Source organism: Lolium perenne, chromosome 2, assembly GCF_019359855.2.
Source record: "Lolium perenne isolate Kyuss_39 chromosome 2, Kyuss_2.0, whole genome shotgun sequence".
NCBI classification, from domain to species: domain Eukaryota; kingdom Viridiplantae; phylum Streptophyta; class Magnoliopsida; order Poales; family Poaceae; genus Lolium; species Lolium perenne.
In genome coordinates, this window is record NC_067245.2 from 33598007 (window position 1) to 33618943 (window position 20937).

Consider the following 20937-nt stretch of genomic DNA (forward strand, 5'->3'; position numbering starts at 1 on the left):
GGGCACAAGACAATGCTTCGGAATGTGGCCTCGGTGAGAACCAGTAGGACCTCAAGTCCTCAAAGATGAAGAATTGCTTTTGAGCTGCATAACATGATCAAATAAAGGCAAAGAAATTGCTAACCAGTTATTCTTGCAACCTCATAACATAATAAAAATAAAGCTGGAGAATTGCTAACCAGTTGTCCTTGCAACCTCATGATCTACAATCACCTTACTGAGCTGCATTGCAACCTCGTGATCTACTATCACCTTATTGACCTGCATAAGGATAGAGTCACATGGAGATTATACTCACAATACTGCAATTTACCAATAACCCTTGCTTAGCAGGTTGCAATGGAAAGAGACACTAACAGTCATAGAGGCATTTCCATTTGGCAACTCAGAACCATGTAGAGTCTCTATTCTGCCTGCAGTTCCCTCAGTTTCTCTCATCTCTTGCATTGACTGGTTAGCTATTGATTCTACATCTTTGGCAACCCTTTGATCACAAATAAATACAAATATTAGTGCTTCAGAGCCTCAAAGCTTTAAATGAGGTGTGCATGCCAACATCAATAAAGAAAACAAAGTGCAAGAGGTACACAACGTGGAATGTTGTTCTTTTGTGTCAATCTTTCCACCATTGACCTGATCCCTTCCAAGTTCAATGCTTTGCTTAGCTTTATTGATACTTTTCTAAGCCTATTTACTTGAGCTTCAGCTCCTGGAGATTTCAGAACTGACAAAGATACTGAAATATACATTCACTTAGAGAGCAGAAAACAAAGGTATGGAGTAGGCAATTTAACTGAGTTCACAATTCTAAGTTCTTGCAGTTAAATGTCAAGACCAAAGCTAACTTACAAAAGCATTTGGAGAGTAATTTAACAGAAAAACATGTTACATATGCAAAGAATAGGCACAGATTCAGCTACAAAGACCAAAGGAAAATCAATTTGGAAGATTGAAGTTGAGACATGGTGGTAAAAAGAAAAGACTTACAGCGGATAGCATTGATCCTCTCATGGATCTTCTTTCTGGCAGTTCTTCGCCCACTTAAGAAACCACGAATTTTCACAGGCATTAACTTCAGATCTCTCACCTGCCACAATCAACAACAACCAAGTGAGCAACCACAAAGCATCAATACATAATTTAAGCTTAAGAAACACGTAAGTGAACTGAATTATTACGACACCAGCTTGTAACATAGTAGGATTTACCTCCCAGCACCAAAGAGACAGCTCTGATTCATCTTCCAGCACATCAGCATCCGGGCTGGACTGGCCATACATCATCCTCTGCCCAATGAGCAGCACGGAGCTGCGGACCGAAGCCACCGAGACACCCTCGGTCTCCTTGAGCTTCTCAAACGCCTCGTCCACCAGCTTGGTCAGGCCAAGGTTGCTCTCCTCCAGGAGGCACCCAATCATGGCGTTGCTCGACAGGTTCCCGCCCTCCAGCTGCATCCTGTGGCCCGAGACCTCCTTGTAGTACTCGAACAGGCCCTGGAGCTCCTGGCGGCACCCCGCGACGAGGGCCTCCTTCTCCGCGGTGGCAATCGCGGGGCCGTTGGAGGCCCTCTTCCGCTTGAGCTACTTCTGCACTTGCACGATGGTGTCCGTCAACGTCGTGGGAGGCTGCATCAGCGGCGGCACCGTCTGGCTCGGTGCCTGCGTTGGGGCCGCGCCGCTCGTCCTCCTGGGTCGCTCGACTCGAGCTCGGCGGATCGGTTAAGCGCGATGGGGCCGTCGACCTGCATCTGCGATTGGTCCGGGATAGCGGCGTCGCCGCTAGGAGCTTCGGAGTGAGCGACGCCGAGGACCGCGCCGCCGCCCTCCATCGTGGGAATTGGCGGCGGTTAGGGTTCGGATCGTGGATTAGGGAGGGGTTCATTTGTCGCGGATGCCTGCGCGGGATCCGTGGCGCATTCCTCCGCCCAGCCCCTGACAGGGAGCAATCCTCTGCAGCTACCTGCGCAACGAATCAGGATCTGGTCGGGTTCGGATTTTTCATAGCGAAGGACAGAGCGGAATGAAAATACGGGGAATCTAGGGTTTCTTACCAGCGGAGGAGATCCCGCGCCGGTTGTCGCCGCCGAGGAGGACGAGCGGCGCAACGAGGGCGACGTGGGCGAGCTCGGAGATGGCGACCGCGATGGAGTAACTCCTCAAGCCCATCCTCGATCTTACCCCATGTCGACGCAGCAGAGCGACGACGCCGCCTCTTCCCGCCTCCCTGCAGGCATCCGCGCGGCGACACCCGCGACCGGCCGTGACCGTCACCTGCCGGCGCTCCAGCGCCCCGCGGCTGCTCCCGGGCCCGCACTGCCAGCCTCCTCCACGACGTGCTCTTGCAGAAGACCAGGAACGGGCGCGCCGCCACGGTTGGGGAGGAGGAGAGACGAGGATTGAGGAGGAGAGGAAGGACGGGATTGGGGAGTGAATCGGGGAATGGCGATCTAGGTTTTCACCATCCCCGCGCGGCTCGAGACGGAAGGCGACGCCAACGAGCACCTGTGGATGTCTCTGACGGTTGGTCCCCGCAAGTACCTGGCCCCATGCGTCATGGACTCCATGAAAAGCTGAACGAGTGAGAAAAAAAACTACCGATCGAACGGCTGTAGTGAAAAGTGGGATGTGGCTGGGAAAAACCAACGACCCAGATTCATTTGCCCCTCTCAGACCCCCTGGTTGAGAGGGTAGTCTTTGAACATATATAGATAGTAATTAGCAGCTACTGTGGTTACTGTATCCCTCGTGTGACGCAGTCAAAGAGGAATAAAAAAAGTACGAATCACTGGGTAGATTGTGGGACACAGCCCACAATCCGAGGCGGGGTATCGTCCGGGGGAATTAGATTGTGGGACACAGCCCAACGGCACAACACACGGCGTGAGACACGCGTACCCACCTGATCACCGTGCTTCATCCGTAGGTGGCATATAGATTGAGTCAAAAAGTCAATGTGTAAGTAATTTATAAAAATATGAAGATTTACGATACCCGATCAATATAATAGATCCATAGTAGGATATAATTTCATAATGTTTTTTAAATATTATAGTTGTTGATATTTCCTTATATGTATTTGATCAAACTTAGAAACAATTGAAACTTTTCTTGAATTTATACGCCACCTACTTGGGCATGGTGGGACTATATGAGTGAATTCTCTCTAATATTTGGAGTAATTAAAATTATCAATTCCCCTAGTTGTTTGTTCATTCTAATCCATCGATCAATCTCCTATCAGTCGGCGAGGCATACGATGAAAAGAACGGATTAATTGAATTTTTATTTACTTTAAACCAGAACTGATCTATTATAACTAACTAGTTGAATGCCCGTGCGTTGCTACGGGTTCCTATGTTTTGTGAGCGTTACCACGACACAAACCTGAAAAATTTGTAAAGCTTGATCACGATTTGATGACCACTTTTACAAAATGGCACACCAAAAAGGAAAAACTTTCTGATGTCTACACCCGCATGTTCTTCTCTTTTCAGCCAAGATGACTACCCTGGTGCTTAATCGGATCTATATTTGTCTATCCATGTTCTCTTTTATTGTAACAAAGTTTCTAAATATTATATTAGCATTGGAAATAGCATCGCGGCTTGGAGGAGCCTGGCTCCCCTCCGTGCTATGGCATTCCATTACATGGGTTGATTTCTGTTGAATGCATGAAAATAATTCAGACAACAAGTACGAGGTCAGAATAAATGAAAACAATGTTATTGCAATGCTAAAGTAAACAAACCACGAGTACTATTGCTGTTGTGAACGCAGTATTGCTTGGTCCGGAAATCTGTGAAGAAGTTCAGGACAGCTCTTGGCACATCACTACATCAGCGTCAATATTCTGCTGAATACTTGCCACTGAGATCTAGATTGACACTGTTCGCTTCAAGTGTTAAACCTGAACCCAAAAAACTTCAAAAATGTCATTGTTCACTTGCAGGTTTTCATATAGTACAAATGTACTTGGTTCATGAGAAAAACAAAGTACTTAGCACGACTGAAATCTAAATTACATGCATGCTTCCCTAGAATAGCCAACAAGGGAGTAAGAACCTTGATGTGCTTGTCCAAATAGGATTTTGCTGAGCCAACTTCACCAACAGTTGCATTACCACCTATATCATAACAAAGCTTCCTTAGATTTTTTTCAGGTTCTATATATACGTGACTTGCACAATGCAGTAGCCTTTGCACGATATGACTTCACATCTCCAATCTTGTATGCAGACTCGAAAGCACAAAATATGTGCATGTTTCTAGGACTGAATTAAGGGAATTAAAATAAGGACGAATGACCAAAATATACAGCATACCAACATTTTTTTAATGAATTCATCTCCGATGATAAAAGTGCACCCACACGCATACAGTAGCATTACATTTATGCAAGTGAAGATACGTTTGCAAGATTTCCATAAGATCAAATTAACAAAGCATTCATCAATAATGCAATGGAAATAACACCTTTAGTTTCCTAAATTTTCACCTCATTCATTTTCCGGAAAGTGAGATAGCATTCAAGAAGTAATAGCTATTGAAAAGTAACTCCAAATCACATCTGAAACTAACACATCAATTGAAGTTCAAAAAGTTTCTCGAGTCTGTTATGCAATCATGCATCATGCCTCAATTTTTTTTTTACAGTTGTTCACGTACTTTATAAAGGATTCAAGGCAATGGAAGCATACAGCGTGCAATGCTCAATATAAAAATTTAGAGGTTAGCCTATTTTATTTATTATAGGAACATTTCGTACAAATATAAAACCACCTTAACTGAAAGCATACTGGCAACCATCAGAAAAAAAAACTAAGAGATCAACTCAAAGTGATTACCTTGACAATCCATACTGATAGGATGCAGAGAAATCCCTTAGCATCCTTTTATTGATGGATTCCCCTCTTTTTTATGGAGGCACATCGTCTGAAGAGCGCCTATAGTGTCAACGGCTTCGGCCTGCTAACGACACACATATGTGGGAAGACTGATGCATATGATATGCTTGCACCTGCTCACTCTCTCTGGCCTCAAGGTGTAACATAAGAAATATAAAAAAAATAAGATAGATGGCAGTAGAAAAAAGAGAGAGAATAACTTGACCAGTAACCTGCCATGCAAACCAATAATATAAAATTGATAACATTCAGCAATAGCCGGCGACCTAGGATGTGCATTCATGTAACCTGTACTGTAACCGTTCTATCTTCTTAGGAGTAGTGTACTCTTGAACCTTCTACCCTTTCAATGAAATGAAACACAACTACTTTTGCATTTTCTCGAAAAAAACATTCATCGATGGTGTGGGATCTTTCTTTTGTTTATATGTTAAAACCGACATTCTACGTTGCAGCAACATTTAACAATAGTGGAAAGGTGGCCGGTTGGGTAATCTCTATTAACTCTTCCCTCACCATCGATAAATGTTTTTTTGCAGCAACATTTACCATCGACGGTGTTGCAAGAATGTGATGAAGTTGATCTAGGATTCTGGCATTCTTGCACGCAATTGGGATCTCGTCGACGGAGTGGTTGTCTCCTCTATCTATCAATTCCACAAGAAATGCACAAAACATTCAGGATTCCATACTTGAAAAAAATAATCACAATTTGATGCATGTATCTCAGTATCTGCACACATACCACATACCACATACCAGATGTTAAAGGGAAGCCTAGCGCCCAAAACTGCTCACATCCTCTTGTCCATTAGATTCCGGCAGTCATTCTGTCTCCCCATCTCCACCACTCTACATAAATCAATGTCGATTAACTTTCTTAAAATTGTGGAGATAAGAGGAGCTCAGCATAACCGCTCTTATCTCCGATGATGCAAGAGAAGGCGCTGAAAATTTGCCCACAAACCATGGAGGAGCCTGTTGTCGAGGGGGCAGAGGCCTTGGAGCATAGTTTTAAAAACCGGACCGGACCGGTTGTTGAACCGGGAAAAACCGGAACCAGGGCCTTTACCGGTCTTTTAGGCGCACTAGACCGCTCACGCACCTGACCCGGTGAAAACCGGACGAACCGCGGCTCAACCGGTGGTTTTGGAAGGAATACAAAAGTTTATTTTATACATAACTAACACGATAGGGCTTTCCTTTTCCCGTTGCATGGCATACCTGCATCTGCATGTTACTATACGCTGGATTTGCTGCCTTTCAACTTTGCTGAATGCAAAAAATGAAATACAAGAGTGTGTGTTAGGTGCTTGGCTGTCTTAGACGTGGCAAAGTTCCCAAGTTGTTGACTACTTTGTGGATTATTATGCCATTTTGCAAATCTAAAATATATTTGTATACATGATTTGTTTTAACTGTAGTATTTGTAAGTAAAAATATATTACTCTATATCTTAAAAAACCAGACAATGAACCGGTAACCAGTGGTCCGACCGGTAAAAACCTGAACCGAAAACCTCACCGGTTCGGTCACTGGTCCGGTTTTTAAAACTATGCGTTGGAGGAGCAGGATGCCGCGAGCTGGTTGATGGGGACAGTGGGGCGAAGCAGTGGCAGCGTGCAGGGAACCGGCGGCGGGAAGGCAGTGCTGCAGCGGCGTGCAAGGATTCGAAGGCGATTTGCAGGGCTACGGTGGCGGGCTTTGAAGGGTGCGGAGGTGGCTTGCTGAGCAGCAGCGAGAAGGACGGTGACGTAATGGCGCTGATTGGGGAAACCGGGGAGGGTTATGGAATGGGTCAGCCTTTTATTAGCGTCTGATACTGTTTTAGCTATAATTAAGGACGAATGGTGAATTATGGTTTCAAAAAAAAGTACGAATGGTGAGCTGCAGGACATGGATTACATGGTCTGAATTTGTTGGATTTGCATCCTCTAGTTCTTTATGTATTGATGATAGATGTTTGTGGGAAGAAAAGTGAGTGGGCGCGTGATTGACGTGATTTGATTAGAAATAGACTATAATATCTTTTCTCTTATTGACTGCTCTCCTCACGGAAGGACGGAAATAGACTATATCTTTCCTTTTATTGACTGCTCTCCTCGCGGAAGGACGGAAATGTATTACCGATTTGTTGTGTGCTGATTGATTGTAGAGATTCGGTCATTCCTTGATTCATTCCTTGATTCATTCCTTGATTGTAGCAATTCCACGATTAATAGTTATTTGTTTACTTAAATATGGATATTCAACCATTAATACTCCATGTCTACTTCCTTATCTAGCAGACAGATTTTTGGAAATTGATAAGATGGATGTTTAATAGGATTACACGGTCAAGATGTCTTCAATCTTTGACATCAAACATTTTTACGACGTACGGATTTACATCTCTACTACTTAAAAAGACTCAATTGGTTCCTTATTCCGCCAATACGTTTGGTCGTTCTTGGTCGTCGTCCTTCGGTGTCCCGTGCGCGCCGACAGGTGGACCCGTTTGGAAGCGTGAAGCCACGATAGAGGAAACCCTCCCTCAGTCCTCGTAGGCTCGCCAATATCTCGTTCGCCGCCGCCGCCACCGATTAGAGGACCCTGATCAACAAAAGCTCCACGCACGACGGGATCCTCCTCCTCATGATCGGATCAGCCTCCGATGTCGAGATCCACCTCCCCTAAGCCAGTAATCAACCCAATCTCCTGTTGGGGCCTCTCTTTTGATCTGCGTTGCCCCTACCTCCATGCCTTCGCACCATCTGCCTCCACATCCGCCCTACCAATACCTCCATGCCAAGGCCACCGGCACGGTCTTCGACGAGGAGTCGCTGGCGGCAGCACGAGCAGGCGACGAAGGCGTAGACGGCAGCGCTGGCAGCAACCGGTTGCCACGAAAAGAGTCGATGAATGTTTCTTCGTTGCCACGCAGGATGACGGACGCGATCTGCCGGAGACTGATTCATCTCGTCCGGCCGCGCGTGTTGTGCAGCTCAGCAACATGGATTCACAGCGCGAACTGCCTCCGCCCGATTGCAAGATGTCCTCCGTCCCTCCGGCTGGCCGGCTCTCCTTGTGTCCCAGATCCCCTCTACTATTTTCCCCTTGTCCTACCATATTTCCAATTGCAACTCTTGATTTGTTAGCTATGATTTTTGCATCTTTCAATTGGGAATATTTCTAGCTAGGTCATATATTTTACAGTAACTGAACTTCTAGCTAGGTCATAGATCTTGTTGGTTACATATTGTTGTTTCACTGTATAGGTAGGTAGGAAGTAACGGTGGTGAAGGATTATTTTTCAGTAAAAAGAGAGGTGTGAACAAGCACACCCCCAACCTGTAAGTGAAGAATTGTTTAGGGGTGGTAAACACATCTTGTTAAGAGGCATGAGTACTTCCAGTGAGAAGCTATTCTACTGACCAAACCATAAACTCCCGTTGATTGATGTTAATGCTACCACTTCTGACAATACAAATACTCTTGATGATGGCAGAGACAACATGAATGGGAGGTTTAGAACTCGATGGTCCTCTTTCTCTTGGCCAAGGCCCAACCTTGTGTCGGCGTACATTTGTTTCAGTTGATCGAGCAATCTCTTTGCTACACGCAGCGGCTGGAGCAGGTAGTCCGAACGGAACAGTCAACTTAGATTGCTATGTTCGTGATTGGTGTTCTCCTCCTTGATGAAATGGTGGAATCTCAGTTAGTAGAACACTGCCGATGACTTCCTGAGGTGCTAACGCATCACAACTTTTTTGGGTCAGTTTTTTCACTATTCAAACTGAAATGAAACATTATGTCTATATTTAATCCAGTTTATTTTAGTTGGATGCTTTGTAGATAATTTTTTTGCACGTGTTTTCTCCCACTCCTGTTTTGGGATCTTCATTAGTGTGTTGTTCTTCAGTAGGGGAAGAGATGGGGCCTGATGCTGAAGAGGGCGCATATAAGGAAGATGGGGATAGGGTACAAGTAAGATGATACTAACATACATTTGTTCTTGTTGCTCGGTAGGTTCCATTGGGTTTTTTTTTTTTTGTAAACGAAGATGCCCATGATCAGAAATTATATTTTGCCATTGGCTTTTCAGTTGATACAAACAAAGAGTGCACACATGTTCAATTTTTTTTCTTTTAACCACCGTTTCTCTCTTTTATGGTGCAGGTTTCTCGAGGGATTCGGTTTGTCGGTTCCTCAGATTTGCGTTATTCTTTTGTTCAAACCCAATGACAAATATACATTCTGCTGCAATGTATGCATAATGCGAAATTTACATCTAATATGTGTCAGTAGTTATTTGTATCATTCCTAATGCTTCTCTGATTGAGAAAACACGAAATTTACTTCTAATACGTGTCAGTGATTATTTGTATCATTCCTAATGCATCTCTGATTGAGAAATGGACCTTGCCATTTTTCTATTGATCTTTAATATGGGATGTCTGATGTAGCACATACTAAAATGTTTGGTGCAGGTAAGAATGGTGCATCTCCTCTGTTTCCTTCGCCATCCATTTGCACCGCAGCCGATAGCCTTATTCTGCTCTTCATCTTCCTGATTTGAATCACATGAACAGAGGAAGGTAAACAAATTTTCTAATCTGAACCTTCGGATGCTGATATTTTGGTTCTCTGATTTTTATTCATATGATTGATTAACTGCAGACCATAGAATGCCAAGGACGCCAACCACTGTAGCCGAGCTTGTTGGGTTGATCGATATGCTCACGGTCCTGGCCAGCCGCGTCGTGTTCCGAGCAGCACACCCGATTAAGTTCTACGCCTCGCCACAACCCCTTTTATGTAATCTAACTTCATAGTGGAAATCTGAGATAGAATTCCACGATTAGTATTCTGTGGCATTGATCTTTTGTTAGGGCATATGCTGCATTGATCTCTGCTTGTACTTCTGTGCCACAATATATTTCTTGGATCCAACTATACTTGATATTGGTACACATCCAACTGGTAATGGTTATCATTAGGACAGAAAAAAACATAGCCCAGCTTCCCTTGATTTTTCTTTTTTTTCAGCATAAGGTACTTTATAGATGAAAGGACAAATCCACATCCCTAGGATAATTTTATAAATAAAACTTGAGTTAAAAGAATTACTTTGAACAGGAAAATATATCCAAAAAACCAACTTTGTACTGAAATAATGTTCAATACATAGTCTACCCAAGCAATTATATGAATGCTCCTGTGTACATTTTTGTCAGCCCCATTTCTTTCTTTTTCTAGGCATATGTTATGCATTTACTTGCATTATCCTACTACTGCGGGTTTTAGAATCACATATATATCTTGTAAGCTCTGTGTGAAGAGTATGAAATATCAAATATGCATGTGACAATTAAATAGATTAGAGAATTACACCATTTCATACAAAACAAAAAGGAGAAGGATATCGTCTTATGTTTATGTATCCTAGGGATCTTATTTTTTTCACATGTGAAATGTTGTAAATCCAGGGAGTGAATAATCAAGAAAAAATGCATGTATGTACAATCCAATCAATGGTTATTTGTTCCTATAGTTTACTGTTAAAAATCATTGTACTACAAATATCCATGATGTAAAAGTCTTAGAAAAAATTAGCATCGAAAGATGGCTAACAAATTTCACTCAAACTTTAGTTTAACCAGAAAGCCTGCATTGATACTGCCAAAACTGTAAATGTCTGCAGACTGTCCTTCCAGTCATACTTGGGATCTTGGCATTTCAATTTGACAATTGATGAGCTAATAAAGAGGATTAGTATCCTTTAGGATCTGCTTTGGAGGATTGTCTGTTTGTAGTTTGCTAGACATACAATATCTTTCCTATCGATTTGTACTAGATGTAGAATCGTATAACTATATTGAAAATGTGCCAGGCTACTGACTTAGTATTTACAAGGGTATATGGACTGAAGTTGTCGTTCAACAACCCATGCTCCTCCTCCATCTTTGCCCTGGATTCGTCTATTTGATTTGTGACCTTGCCATCTTCTTCCTGCAGGCTCTCTTGCAGTACCAAGGGGCAGCGGCACGGCAAAGAGTTGGGAGCAGGGACGCGAGCTGGTGCATGAGTGGCGGAAGTTTAGACGGTGAGCCTTCTCCCTCTCAGCAGTTGGTTTCCCTTCTATTTTCTACTTTGCAGATAATAGAACATTTAGCTTTTGTTTCCATTCTATATTACCCAATTCGTAATTATCAGGGTAACTTTCTGTGATATAGAATGAGTTGCGTGATGATGTGTTGCTTGTATTTGCAAACAAACAAGATATTCCTAATGTCATGAATGCAGCTGAAATAGTTGACAAGCGTGGTCTGCACTCCCTGCGCCAGTGGTGCCGGTAAGAAGTTTCACACATGCTTCCTAGCGTCTGTCTGGGACAGGTTGCCAACCTTCCAGTGTCTACCATCCAACTTAAACCACTGATATTGAGTTTAGCTAAAGTGCAGCATCCTCTGTGATGATGTGGCTCTGTTGTAGCATATTTTGGAGAAAGGAGCCAAATTATCAGTACGTTGGCTAGGTAGGTTGTGTCCATTAGCCAATGATTTATGGTTTACTTATCAAATGTGTCTTCAGCTGAATTTTAAAAAGCCTGTAGGTGCTAGACTAATCATATCTGAGATAATTGTTGGTGTCATTGTTTACCCTTTTGGATTCATAAGGTGCACATGCTGGTGCTAAAATAAATTATTTTGTGGGGTGCACGTTCATTCAGAGCGTTTGTGCTATCTTTTCTAAAGAAGAACTTTAGGAGGACCTGAGGCATATTCCTATTTGGAGAAGAGGCTTATATTGGAGACGATGCTTGCTCAACAGACTTACTTTACCGGTTCTTCTTTGGATATGGATGTTCTAGAAAATTAATTCACCGACACTTTTTTGATGAACATAAAATATTGTTATGTTCGTATACTATTCCAGAACCATGAAATATTGTAGGAACCAACTCAAGGGCCAATTTGTTGATAGTTTACTTCATCTTTGTTGTGCGATTTTGTACATTTTGTCTCATTCAGATAATTTGGAAATGCAACTTTGGCAATCTGTACCAAATGTTAGGTAATAGATCGATCATTAATATTATTTATTCCCCTCTCACATTATTCATTTATAAATCATATTTTCAAACACGTTTTAATCCATCACATAATTAAGCAATATGTTGTTTCATTAATATATAACAAAGAGTTTTACTATCACTCTTTGGGCAATAAAACTGTAAAAATGGTTTTGTGAACCAATTAGAAACATCATTTGAAAATAATCTAAATACTTATTAGTTTCCAAATATTACATGGGTTGATTATTTATTTACCCCCAATTTGTTTTTGTGTTCATTTATTTATTCACCAGTCAACTATGTATCCTTCATTTACTGGTAACTTCGTAATTTCTATTGTAGATCTTACTCCCTCTTTGACACGGAAAAATATCCCTTTGCCTCCGTTTGCTTGGGCGTATTTGGTGATCCTGTTGGAGCTCACCCTAGGGACAATTTAACTTCGCTCTATCTCAATGCACCATATTACTCGGCCCAGCTTGTCTTTCACTCGTCCTAACTTGGGAATCGCCGCACCTGAACCGATGTTTACATGTTTTTGATAGGTCGATTAATTTGTGTTGGTGTGTGTTGTGATTAGTTGAAACTATTGCATCACCTCGATCTTTATGTGTCTTTGGAGGGTCATTAACCAATGATCCACGATTTGGTATATGTGTGAGTTGTCTTTTCATGTATTTGAACAATAATTTATTGTAAAAAACGTATATAAATGTCTATGAATGATCTATGCATATTATTACATCTTTGTGTAAAGTTGGAACAATATAATTTATTTTCTAGCTTTTTCATATTTCCTGAACTTTTTCTGACTTGATTGACACGAAGTAGAGTTAACTAATATGGATTGAACTGAGTATATAAATATTACATTTTAAAATTATATTTCCAAGTATGATGGTGATATAAACTTGAGACATGTACTGATGGGATTATGGGAAAATGGAAGCAAGTTTAACACAATTAAGAAATCATGTGAACAAACATAAATTAGGACACATGCTTCAATTTATTATTATCTATTAAAATTTCCTATCCCGTGGCAACGCACGGGCAATTGTCCTAGTATAATAGTAAAGACTTATTTTAAATTAAATACTAGCTAAACCTCATGCGGCTGTGCTAGGAGGGTTGCACTTTATTCAATGATAAAATGAGACACTCACACATTCTCATAGACGTGGGCATCAAATCTTCCTTTGAAGTTATATTGGTACATCCTCGACTAGGAAGGCATGGCGCCCTGGGTACTTAGCGCTTGGGCTGATTATGGGCCATTGTTTTGCATCGATCCGCGCTTGTGTCGACGAACAAGTGATGCCGGCCAATATGATTTTCCATGTAATTTTATTTTATGTTGACTATTTTGTGTCTTGTTGTCTGTTGATACAGGTGTTTTTTCTTAAAAAAGGTTGTGAGCACGTATTCATTCATTGCAGAACCGTTACAAGCACGCTTTGCTAGTAGCTGTATATATATGATTATAGCGCCTGTTGGTTCCTCGTATTCAGGACATCTTGTCGAGCAAGGTGGCATCATGCATGAATCAGGATATCCAACATAGTGCTTAAAGGATGTGTCACTTGCAATCTATATGATCAAGAGGTCATGGTAAGCAATTTTCAAATTGCACTGACCCATTTTCTATGCAGGAGAGATATGTGTGGGTTAGGTTCCATTCTGTAAGATGACATGAAGCAACTGGATAGTCATCAACATGAGAATGATGAGATCAAGATTGTTGAAGTGTATAAGTAGATTGCCTAGCTCTTTCCATCAGTCCGGACTTTTGGTTCAAGTGGCTAGTGCATGAATCTTAACATGGTATCAGAGCCCTAGGTCTCGAGTTCAAATTCTGCCTTTCACAATTTATTCTAAAAATTATCTCTTCTCCCCCCTCTTCTCGCAGCCTCCTGCCGCGCCCGGCCTTCCGCTGCCTCTTTGCCTCTCTACACGTGTTGACTTGTCTTCTCGTCTTCCCGTCACACGTGAGAGGGGGTGTTGAAGTGTATAAGTAGATTGCCTAGCCCTTTCCATCAGTTCGGACTTTTGGTTCAAGTGGCTAGTGCATGAAGCTTAACAAAGATAAGCGTCATGTATGGACACTTGCCGGTGTGAATCTTGCAAATCATCGTGTGATTTACATGTGAATGTGGTCTTCGATAAAAAAGCTTCCCAAATCAAATAATTTCACTAAGATCAAGATAGGCATCGAGATTAACATATTATTGAAGTTTGAGGGACCATAAATTTATGTTGGGTGTTTGAAGATAACTTTTAAAGATCATGGTAGCACTTCCATGATGGAGGACAAGTGATCAAGTGGCTTGGTAAGTAATGTCAATCATGTTTTGCAAACTAGCCATTTCTATTTGTTTGGAAGTGCGGGGATTAAATTCAAGGAAGTCACATCAAAACACGACGATGTCACCAATATTTTTGAATGAGGTTTTCAGAGCGCATTTACCCCGTGAATGCCTACCTCTGTTCCTGATCGAGGCAACAATAATAGCCACTTGGGCGCTCACACACGCCATGTGTTCACTATCTAGTAGTCATGGATTATAACATGTGATGTACCTCTACAACATGTCTGACTCCAACACTAACATATCCTATCCACAATAGTTACAACACCGAGTACGATCTAACAACGTACATACACACTATTCGGCACAAACACAACAACAAACATGGTGTGGCGGCACGCTTGTGTTCATAAACCATGTTCGTAGAACCTTGTGAAGCAATTTACTCATGTCGATACTATAAAATCCAGACTTTTTAGAAATATACATTTCATACCAAGTCAGAAAACAATGTAGAAGTTTGAACCCTAAATCCCTATACAGATGATCATTTGAATACATAAGTCGTATGTAAGCCCCTCTAATTTTATTCAGTCTCCCAAGAGAAACAACAAGATAAGCCAACGACACACCAACAATAAGCTGTGTTAGCACCATGTAGAAGATCCATCGATTTTCGGGGCCAGCCTTGACATACAGCCTTTGAGGGCAGAAGTCTAGTACTGCACTACTGCTTTGGACTCCTTTATGTTCGGTACCCGTAGTTCACAATTAGCTCTAACGTGATTTGTTAGATAATGTTGTAAATATTTGCAAATTGCTTCAAGAAAATAATGAAAACAATGTTTTAATTTGGAGCTTATTCGAATGTGCTTTCATACCTCACCACAGTGAAGTGTGAGGGGGATTCCCAGCCCTTTAACGTGTTCTAGAGCATGCAATTACTATGTGTTTGATACTACTTCCTCTGTCCCATGAAACATGTTGGAAGTTCTTCTAAATTTGACTATATCTAGGCATATTTAAATTTAGTTTTAAATAGCCGGCTATAGCGAACAAGGTGCGGCTAAAGGCATTTGTATGTTAAAAGGTGGCTATAGCCCGCATAGCCTAGCTATAGCCTTTTTCACAGGTCGTGGCTATATCATATAGCCAGCTATTTAAAACTATGGAATTTAGACAAAATTCCGACATGTTTCATGGGACGGAGGGAGTATTACAGTACCAAGATATATGCAACCACGATCCAAATTGAATTTCTTCATAAATGGAGTGCTGTTTTGGCTCTTGGGTGCATATGCTCTCTTTATTTTGAATGCATCTCTGATACGTTTTAAAATATTATAAAATTCAAACAAAAAATTGACGTGTACATCGTCACATGCTAAGTGTGCACAAAGTCTTTCCAGGAAAAATTGACTTGTAGTTTGGGTTGTGTAAAAAAGATAAGATTTGGTGCTAAAAATAATGCTTTCTGCGAGACATGTTTTGTCTTTTTTACAACGACCACAAAATTATCAGTTCTGGTGAAACTGTATGAACACACATAGATTATCGAGATGTACATGCAATTTTTTTTGTTTGCATTTTTAACAATTATAAAAATGTGTTCTTGGGGTAGAGGGAGCATACGCACCCTAGATCCAAATTGAATTTCTCTATATGAATGTGTTATCACTTTACTACCGAACTACTTTCAATTTTTAAGACTCATCTGGACCACGTAAGTAGTCATGCCAATAATTCTATTTATATTCTAATTTTATTTATAGATATACCTCGGGGCGGTGCCAGGAACTTGTTTTAGAGGGAGCAAGGATGTGTCAAATGGGACAAGAAAAATGCTAAGTGGGGGTAACTCACTGTTTAGTTTGGCATATTACAAAGAGGCTAAAAATTGATTAGGGGCATCTACCCGAAGGCGGCGTTTTGGCATATCAAAAAATGCTCCTACTATACAAAATAATTAAAAACAATTTTAAAATATTAAAAAATTCTGACATAAATTTTTGGGTGTATATCGTGACATTCTATGTTAGTGCACAAGTTTTCGTGGAGAAGCAATATTTTATGTGGCGTGTACAAAAAACATAAAAAAAATGTCATGTACGTAGTCGTGTTATAGCATCAAAATTTATCTCTTTTACAGGAGCTACATAACTTTTTAGTTTTTTATGAAAACTTGTGTACTAACATGGAAAATTTTATTTTAGAATTTTTGACACTTCGAAATATAGATTCACACAAGGGGAGCAAATGCCCATATGAGCCAAAGTGAATATCCCCATCTACCCCCTTAGCTAATACATTGTATCCGCCCATGCATGTACTTACCCAATCATATATTGGAAACTACTAATAAGATATTTGTTAGATTGGACTCTTAGAGAGGTGTGTATAAACTATATAAATTATGGAATTGTAAAAATAGTGTTCAAAAAAGGGCCTTATGTTACACAATACAGTTTAAACGTTTCAAAAAACAAATGAATTATAAATGATATACATTACATCGTATAAGAAAGAACACAAACCAAAATTTAGCAATATTGCTAGCTATGTAGTTTATTATTGCAAATAAGTAATAAAAATTGTGCTTGTTATGACAATAACATGCTAAAATAACTTTTCTAGAAATATAAAAGTTTAGTATAAATTGTATTTGTTTTAAATTTATGCAAATATCATTACAAGTGGAGGACAAAGATCTCTATTTGTCATACATGGAGATGATCACGCTTGATCAAATAAAAAAAATCCAAGAAAGTTGTAATGAGCAATGATCAGCACAATATGGTTGTTCTTACTACTTTATTCTGCTAGAAAGAAGTGTGTGTGGCCATTGTATCTCTTCCCTCCTTTCTTCATTCATCAATTTAGTCCAGAATGGATCCAGGCACCTCGCCGGAGAACAGAGCTAAAAAAACATAGTCAATAATCTCAGCTCTTGTCTAAAAAAATTCAATAGAAGAGACCATTAACCTTATTGAGATTTTTATGCGACTTCCGTGAATTATGAGGTGATTTGACAATAAACATCTTCGCGAAGGATTTTTTAATCATCGACGCACCTTATACTCCTACATTATACATACAAATAAATATTACCACTGTAAGACAATTATTATATGTATTATGTTTCATTCTTATAGAGAATGCGCGAAAGCAATGTAGCTAAGAATTAGGATGTTGATTATGCCGTAGATATTAATATTAGGTTGGCTTGCTACTGTTAAAGCTATTTCAACTTCACAAAGTCACAAAATATTAAGTGAAATTTGTTCCAATTTTGGATAAATCACTAGAAACTGGGTTCACATTCAGATAAAACATAGTTTTTTTAGCAGCTACGCATATCGGCATGGGATATCTCATGTCAATCTTGGATCATCTAATCGGATCAAGATCACATGCAATATTTTATGGATCATAACTGGGGTGTTAACTACCATAATAGGCTAGAATTTTAAAAAAATTCTCAAACAGATACAAAGGGATATGTAGAAGAACTGCAGACGGATTTGTTATTCTATTAATTTCCCTTAGCACGGTGGTTTCGTGTAGAGGTTTGGATGGCGCCGAAAGACAATGTCATATGATATCTCAAACATCCTTCGTGCTTTTGCATGTTGAAGATCTATGATGTTCCTTCACTGGTCAGATTCGGTAACAGTAACACATACACATCATCTATTTGTTGAACCGTGGTCTTCATTGGTTGAACATGACCCTTAAGAATGAAAATGGATAACCTTGTCTTTAGAAATTGACTTTGGCAACATCAACCCACCTGCAACATCGTTGAAGACATGACTGGAAAAGGAGGACTGCCAGTAGTCGTCCCAACCAGAAAAGATTCTGCAAAAATCGATGAAACTATTCAAGATCGGCAGTCGTCCCAACCAGAAAAGAAATCCCAAGTGACAGAGGAAGTTTTCTTCCAATGGATATTGAGATAATTAAGTCAATACCACTGAGTAATTTATCAAGAAGATGCTTGGGTGTGGCACTTCCAGAGATTGGGGAATTTCTATGTGCGCTTGGCTGATCGGATGATGGTGATGTCTACGCACGCTTCTATTCCTGTAGACAGTGTTGGGCCTCCAAGAGCAGAGGTTTGTAGAACAGCAGCAAGTTTCCCTTAAGTGAATCACTCAAGGTTTATCGAACTCAGGGAGGAAGAGGTCAAAGATATTCCTCTCAAGCAACCCTGCAATCACGATACAAGAAGTCTCTTATGTCCCCAACACACCTAATACACTTGTCAGATGTATAGGTGCACTAGTTCGGCGAAGAGATAGTGAAATACAAGTAGTATGGATGTATATGGGTGGTAATAGCAATCTGCATAAAATATGGCAGCGAGTAAACATGCAACAGAACAGTAAATAAACGGAGATTCGATGTTTGGAAACAAGGTCTAGAGATCATACTTTCACTACTGACACTCTCAACATTGATCACATAATAAAACCACTCTACACTCTCTTGTTGGATGATGAACACCACTAATTGTGTAGGGCTACAAGAGCACCTCAATGCCGGAGTTAACAAGCTCCACAACATTCGATATTCATATTTAAATAACCTTAGAGTGCATGATAGACCAACGCAATTATACTAAGTACTAACATAGCATGCACACTGTCACCATCATACTATGAAAGGAGGAATAGATCACATCAATACCATCATAGTAATAGTTAACTCCATAATCTACAAGAGATCACAATCATAAACTACGCCAAGTACTACATGATGCACACACTGTCACCATTACATCATGGAGGAGGAATAGAGTACTTTAATAACATCACTAGAGTAGCACATAGATTAATAGTGATACAAAGCTCATCACATGAATCTCAATCATGTAAGGCAGCTCATGAGATCATTGTATTGAAGTACATGGGAGAGAGATTAACCACATAGCTACCGGTACAACCCTTAGCCTCGATGGAGAACTACTCCCTCCTCATGGGAGACAACAGCGTTGATGAAGATGGCGGTGGTGTCGATGGAGATGCTTTCCGGGGGCACTTCCCCGTCCCGGCGGCGTGCCGGAACAGAGACTTCTGTCCCCCAGATCTTGGCTTCGCGATGGCGGCGGCTCTGGAAGGTTTCTCGTACCGTGGCTCTCGGTACTGGGTTTTCGCGACAAAGGCTTTAAGTAGGCGGAAGGTTAGGTTTAGGGGGGACACGAGGGCCCCACACAGCAGGGCGGCGCGGCCCCAGCCCTGGCCGCGCGGCCCTGGTGTGGCGGCGTCTCGTGGCCCCACTTCGTAATCTTTTCGGTCTTCTGGAAGCTTCGTGGAAAAATAAGACCCTGGGCGTTGATTTCGTCCAATTCCGAGAATATTTCCTTACTAGGATTTCTGAAACCAAAAACAGCAGAAAACAGCAACTGGCTCTTCGGCATCTCGTCAATAGGTTAGTGCCGGAAAATGCATAAATATGACATAAAGTATGTATAAAACATGTGAGTATCATCAATAAAGTAGCATGGAACATAAGAAATTATAGATACGTTTGAGACGTATCAAGCATCCCCAAGCTTAGTTCCTACTCGTCCTCGAGTAGGTAAACGATAATAAAGATAATTTCTGAAGTGACATGCTATCATAATCTTGATCAATACTATTATAAGCATATGTAATGAATGAAGTGATTCGAAGCAATGGTAAAGACAATGAGTAAATAACTGAATCATATAGCAAAGACTTTTCATGAATAGTACTTTCAAGACAAGCATCAATAAGTCTTGCATAAGAGTTAACTCATAAAGCAATAGATTCAAAGTAAAGGCATTGAAGCAACACAAAGGAAGATTTAAGTTTCAGTAGTTGCTTTCAACTTGTAACATGTATATCTCATGGATAATTGTCAACACAAAGTAATATAACAAGTGCAATAGGTAAACATGTAAGAATCAATGCACACAGTTGACACAAGTGTTTGCTTCTAAGATAGAAAGAAGTAGGTAAACTGACTCAACATAAAAGTAGAAGAATGGCCCTTCGCAGAGGGAAGCATGGATTGCTATTTTTGTGCTAGAGCTTTTATTTTGAAAACAAGAAACAATTTTGTCAACGGTAGTAATAAAGCATATGTGTTATGTATAAGATATCCTATAAGTTGCAAGCCTCATGCATAGATTACCAATAGTGCCCGCACCTTGTCCTAATTAGCTTGGATTTACATGTATTATCATTGCATAACATATGTTTTAACCAAGTGTCACAAAGGGGTACCTCTATGCCGCCTGTACAAAGGTCTAAGGAGAAAGCTCGCATTGGATTTCTCGCTTTTGATTATTCTCAACTTAGATATCCATACCGGGACAACGTAGACAACAGATAATGGACTCCTCTTTAATGCATAAGCATTCAACAACAGATAATATTCTCGTAAGAGATTGAGGATTGTTGTCCAAACTGAAACTTCCACCATGGATCATGGCCTTAGTTAGTGGCCCAATGTATGCATACTCAAACCATTTGATCATGATAAATCACCCTTACTTCAGACAAGACGAACATGCATAGAAACTCACATGATATTCAACAAAGTGAAATAGTTGATGGCGTCCCCAGGAACGTGGTTATCGCTCAACAAGCAACTTATTAAGAAATAAGATACATAAGTACATATTCAATACCACAATAGTT

At 40.7% G+C, this 20937-nt stretch overlaps 1 protein-coding gene and 1 long non-coding RNA gene across 19 annotated transcripts; one reads left to right on the top strand and one right to left on the bottom strand.

The window, feature by feature from the left end:
* Positions 1 to 839: 839 nt before the first annotated feature.
* LOC127328355 (chromatin assembly factor 1 subunit FSM-like) lies at positions 840 to 1828 on the bottom strand. Its single transcript, XM_071825297.1, has 3 exons — positions 1676 to 1828; positions 1209 to 1580; positions 840 to 1087 (listed from the first exon to the last, which is right to left on the bottom strand). The coding sequence occupies exons 1-3, from the start codon at positions 1826 to 1828 to the stop codon at positions 917 to 919; spliced, it is 696 nt and encodes a 231-aa protein (XP_071681398.1). The 3' UTR covers positions 840 to 916.
* Positions 1829 to 7362: 5534 nt separating this feature from the next.
* Positions 7363 to 12702, top strand: LOC127331750 (uncharacterized). 18 transcript variants are annotated; one of them, XR_007869988.2, is made up of 7 exons: positions 7363 to 8656; positions 8805 to 8869; positions 9062 to 9149; positions 9373 to 9480; positions 9563 to 11237; positions 11336 to 11420; positions 11563 to 12702. It is a non-coding gene; the product is annotated as an uncharacterized lncRNA (long non-coding RNA). The 18 variants fall into 18 exon arrangements; XR_007869989.2 differs by having other exon boundaries at positions 12303 to 12702; XR_007869986.2 differs by having other exon boundaries at positions 9563 to 10988; positions 11119 to 11237; positions 11336 to 12702.
* Positions 12703 to 20937: the final 8235 nt, after the last annotated feature.

What these genes read in the sequence shown, in the direction of transcription:
- LOC127328355 (XM_071825297.1), bottom strand. Translation starts at nt 1,828, where the DNA reads ATGGAGGGCGGCGGCGCGGTCCTCGGCGTCGCTCACTCCGAAGCTCCT. An exon ending in GCGACCCAGGAGGACGAGCG is followed by an intron (nt 1,581 to 1,675) that starts GCGCGGCCCCAA and finishes GTGCAGAAGTAG; the next exon opens with CTCAAGCGGAAGAGGGCCTC. An exon ending in TGTCTCTTTGGTGCTGGGAG is followed by an intron (nt 1,088 to 1,208) that starts GTAAATCCTACT and finishes TGATTGTGGCAG; the next exon opens with GTGAGAGATCTGAAGTTAAT.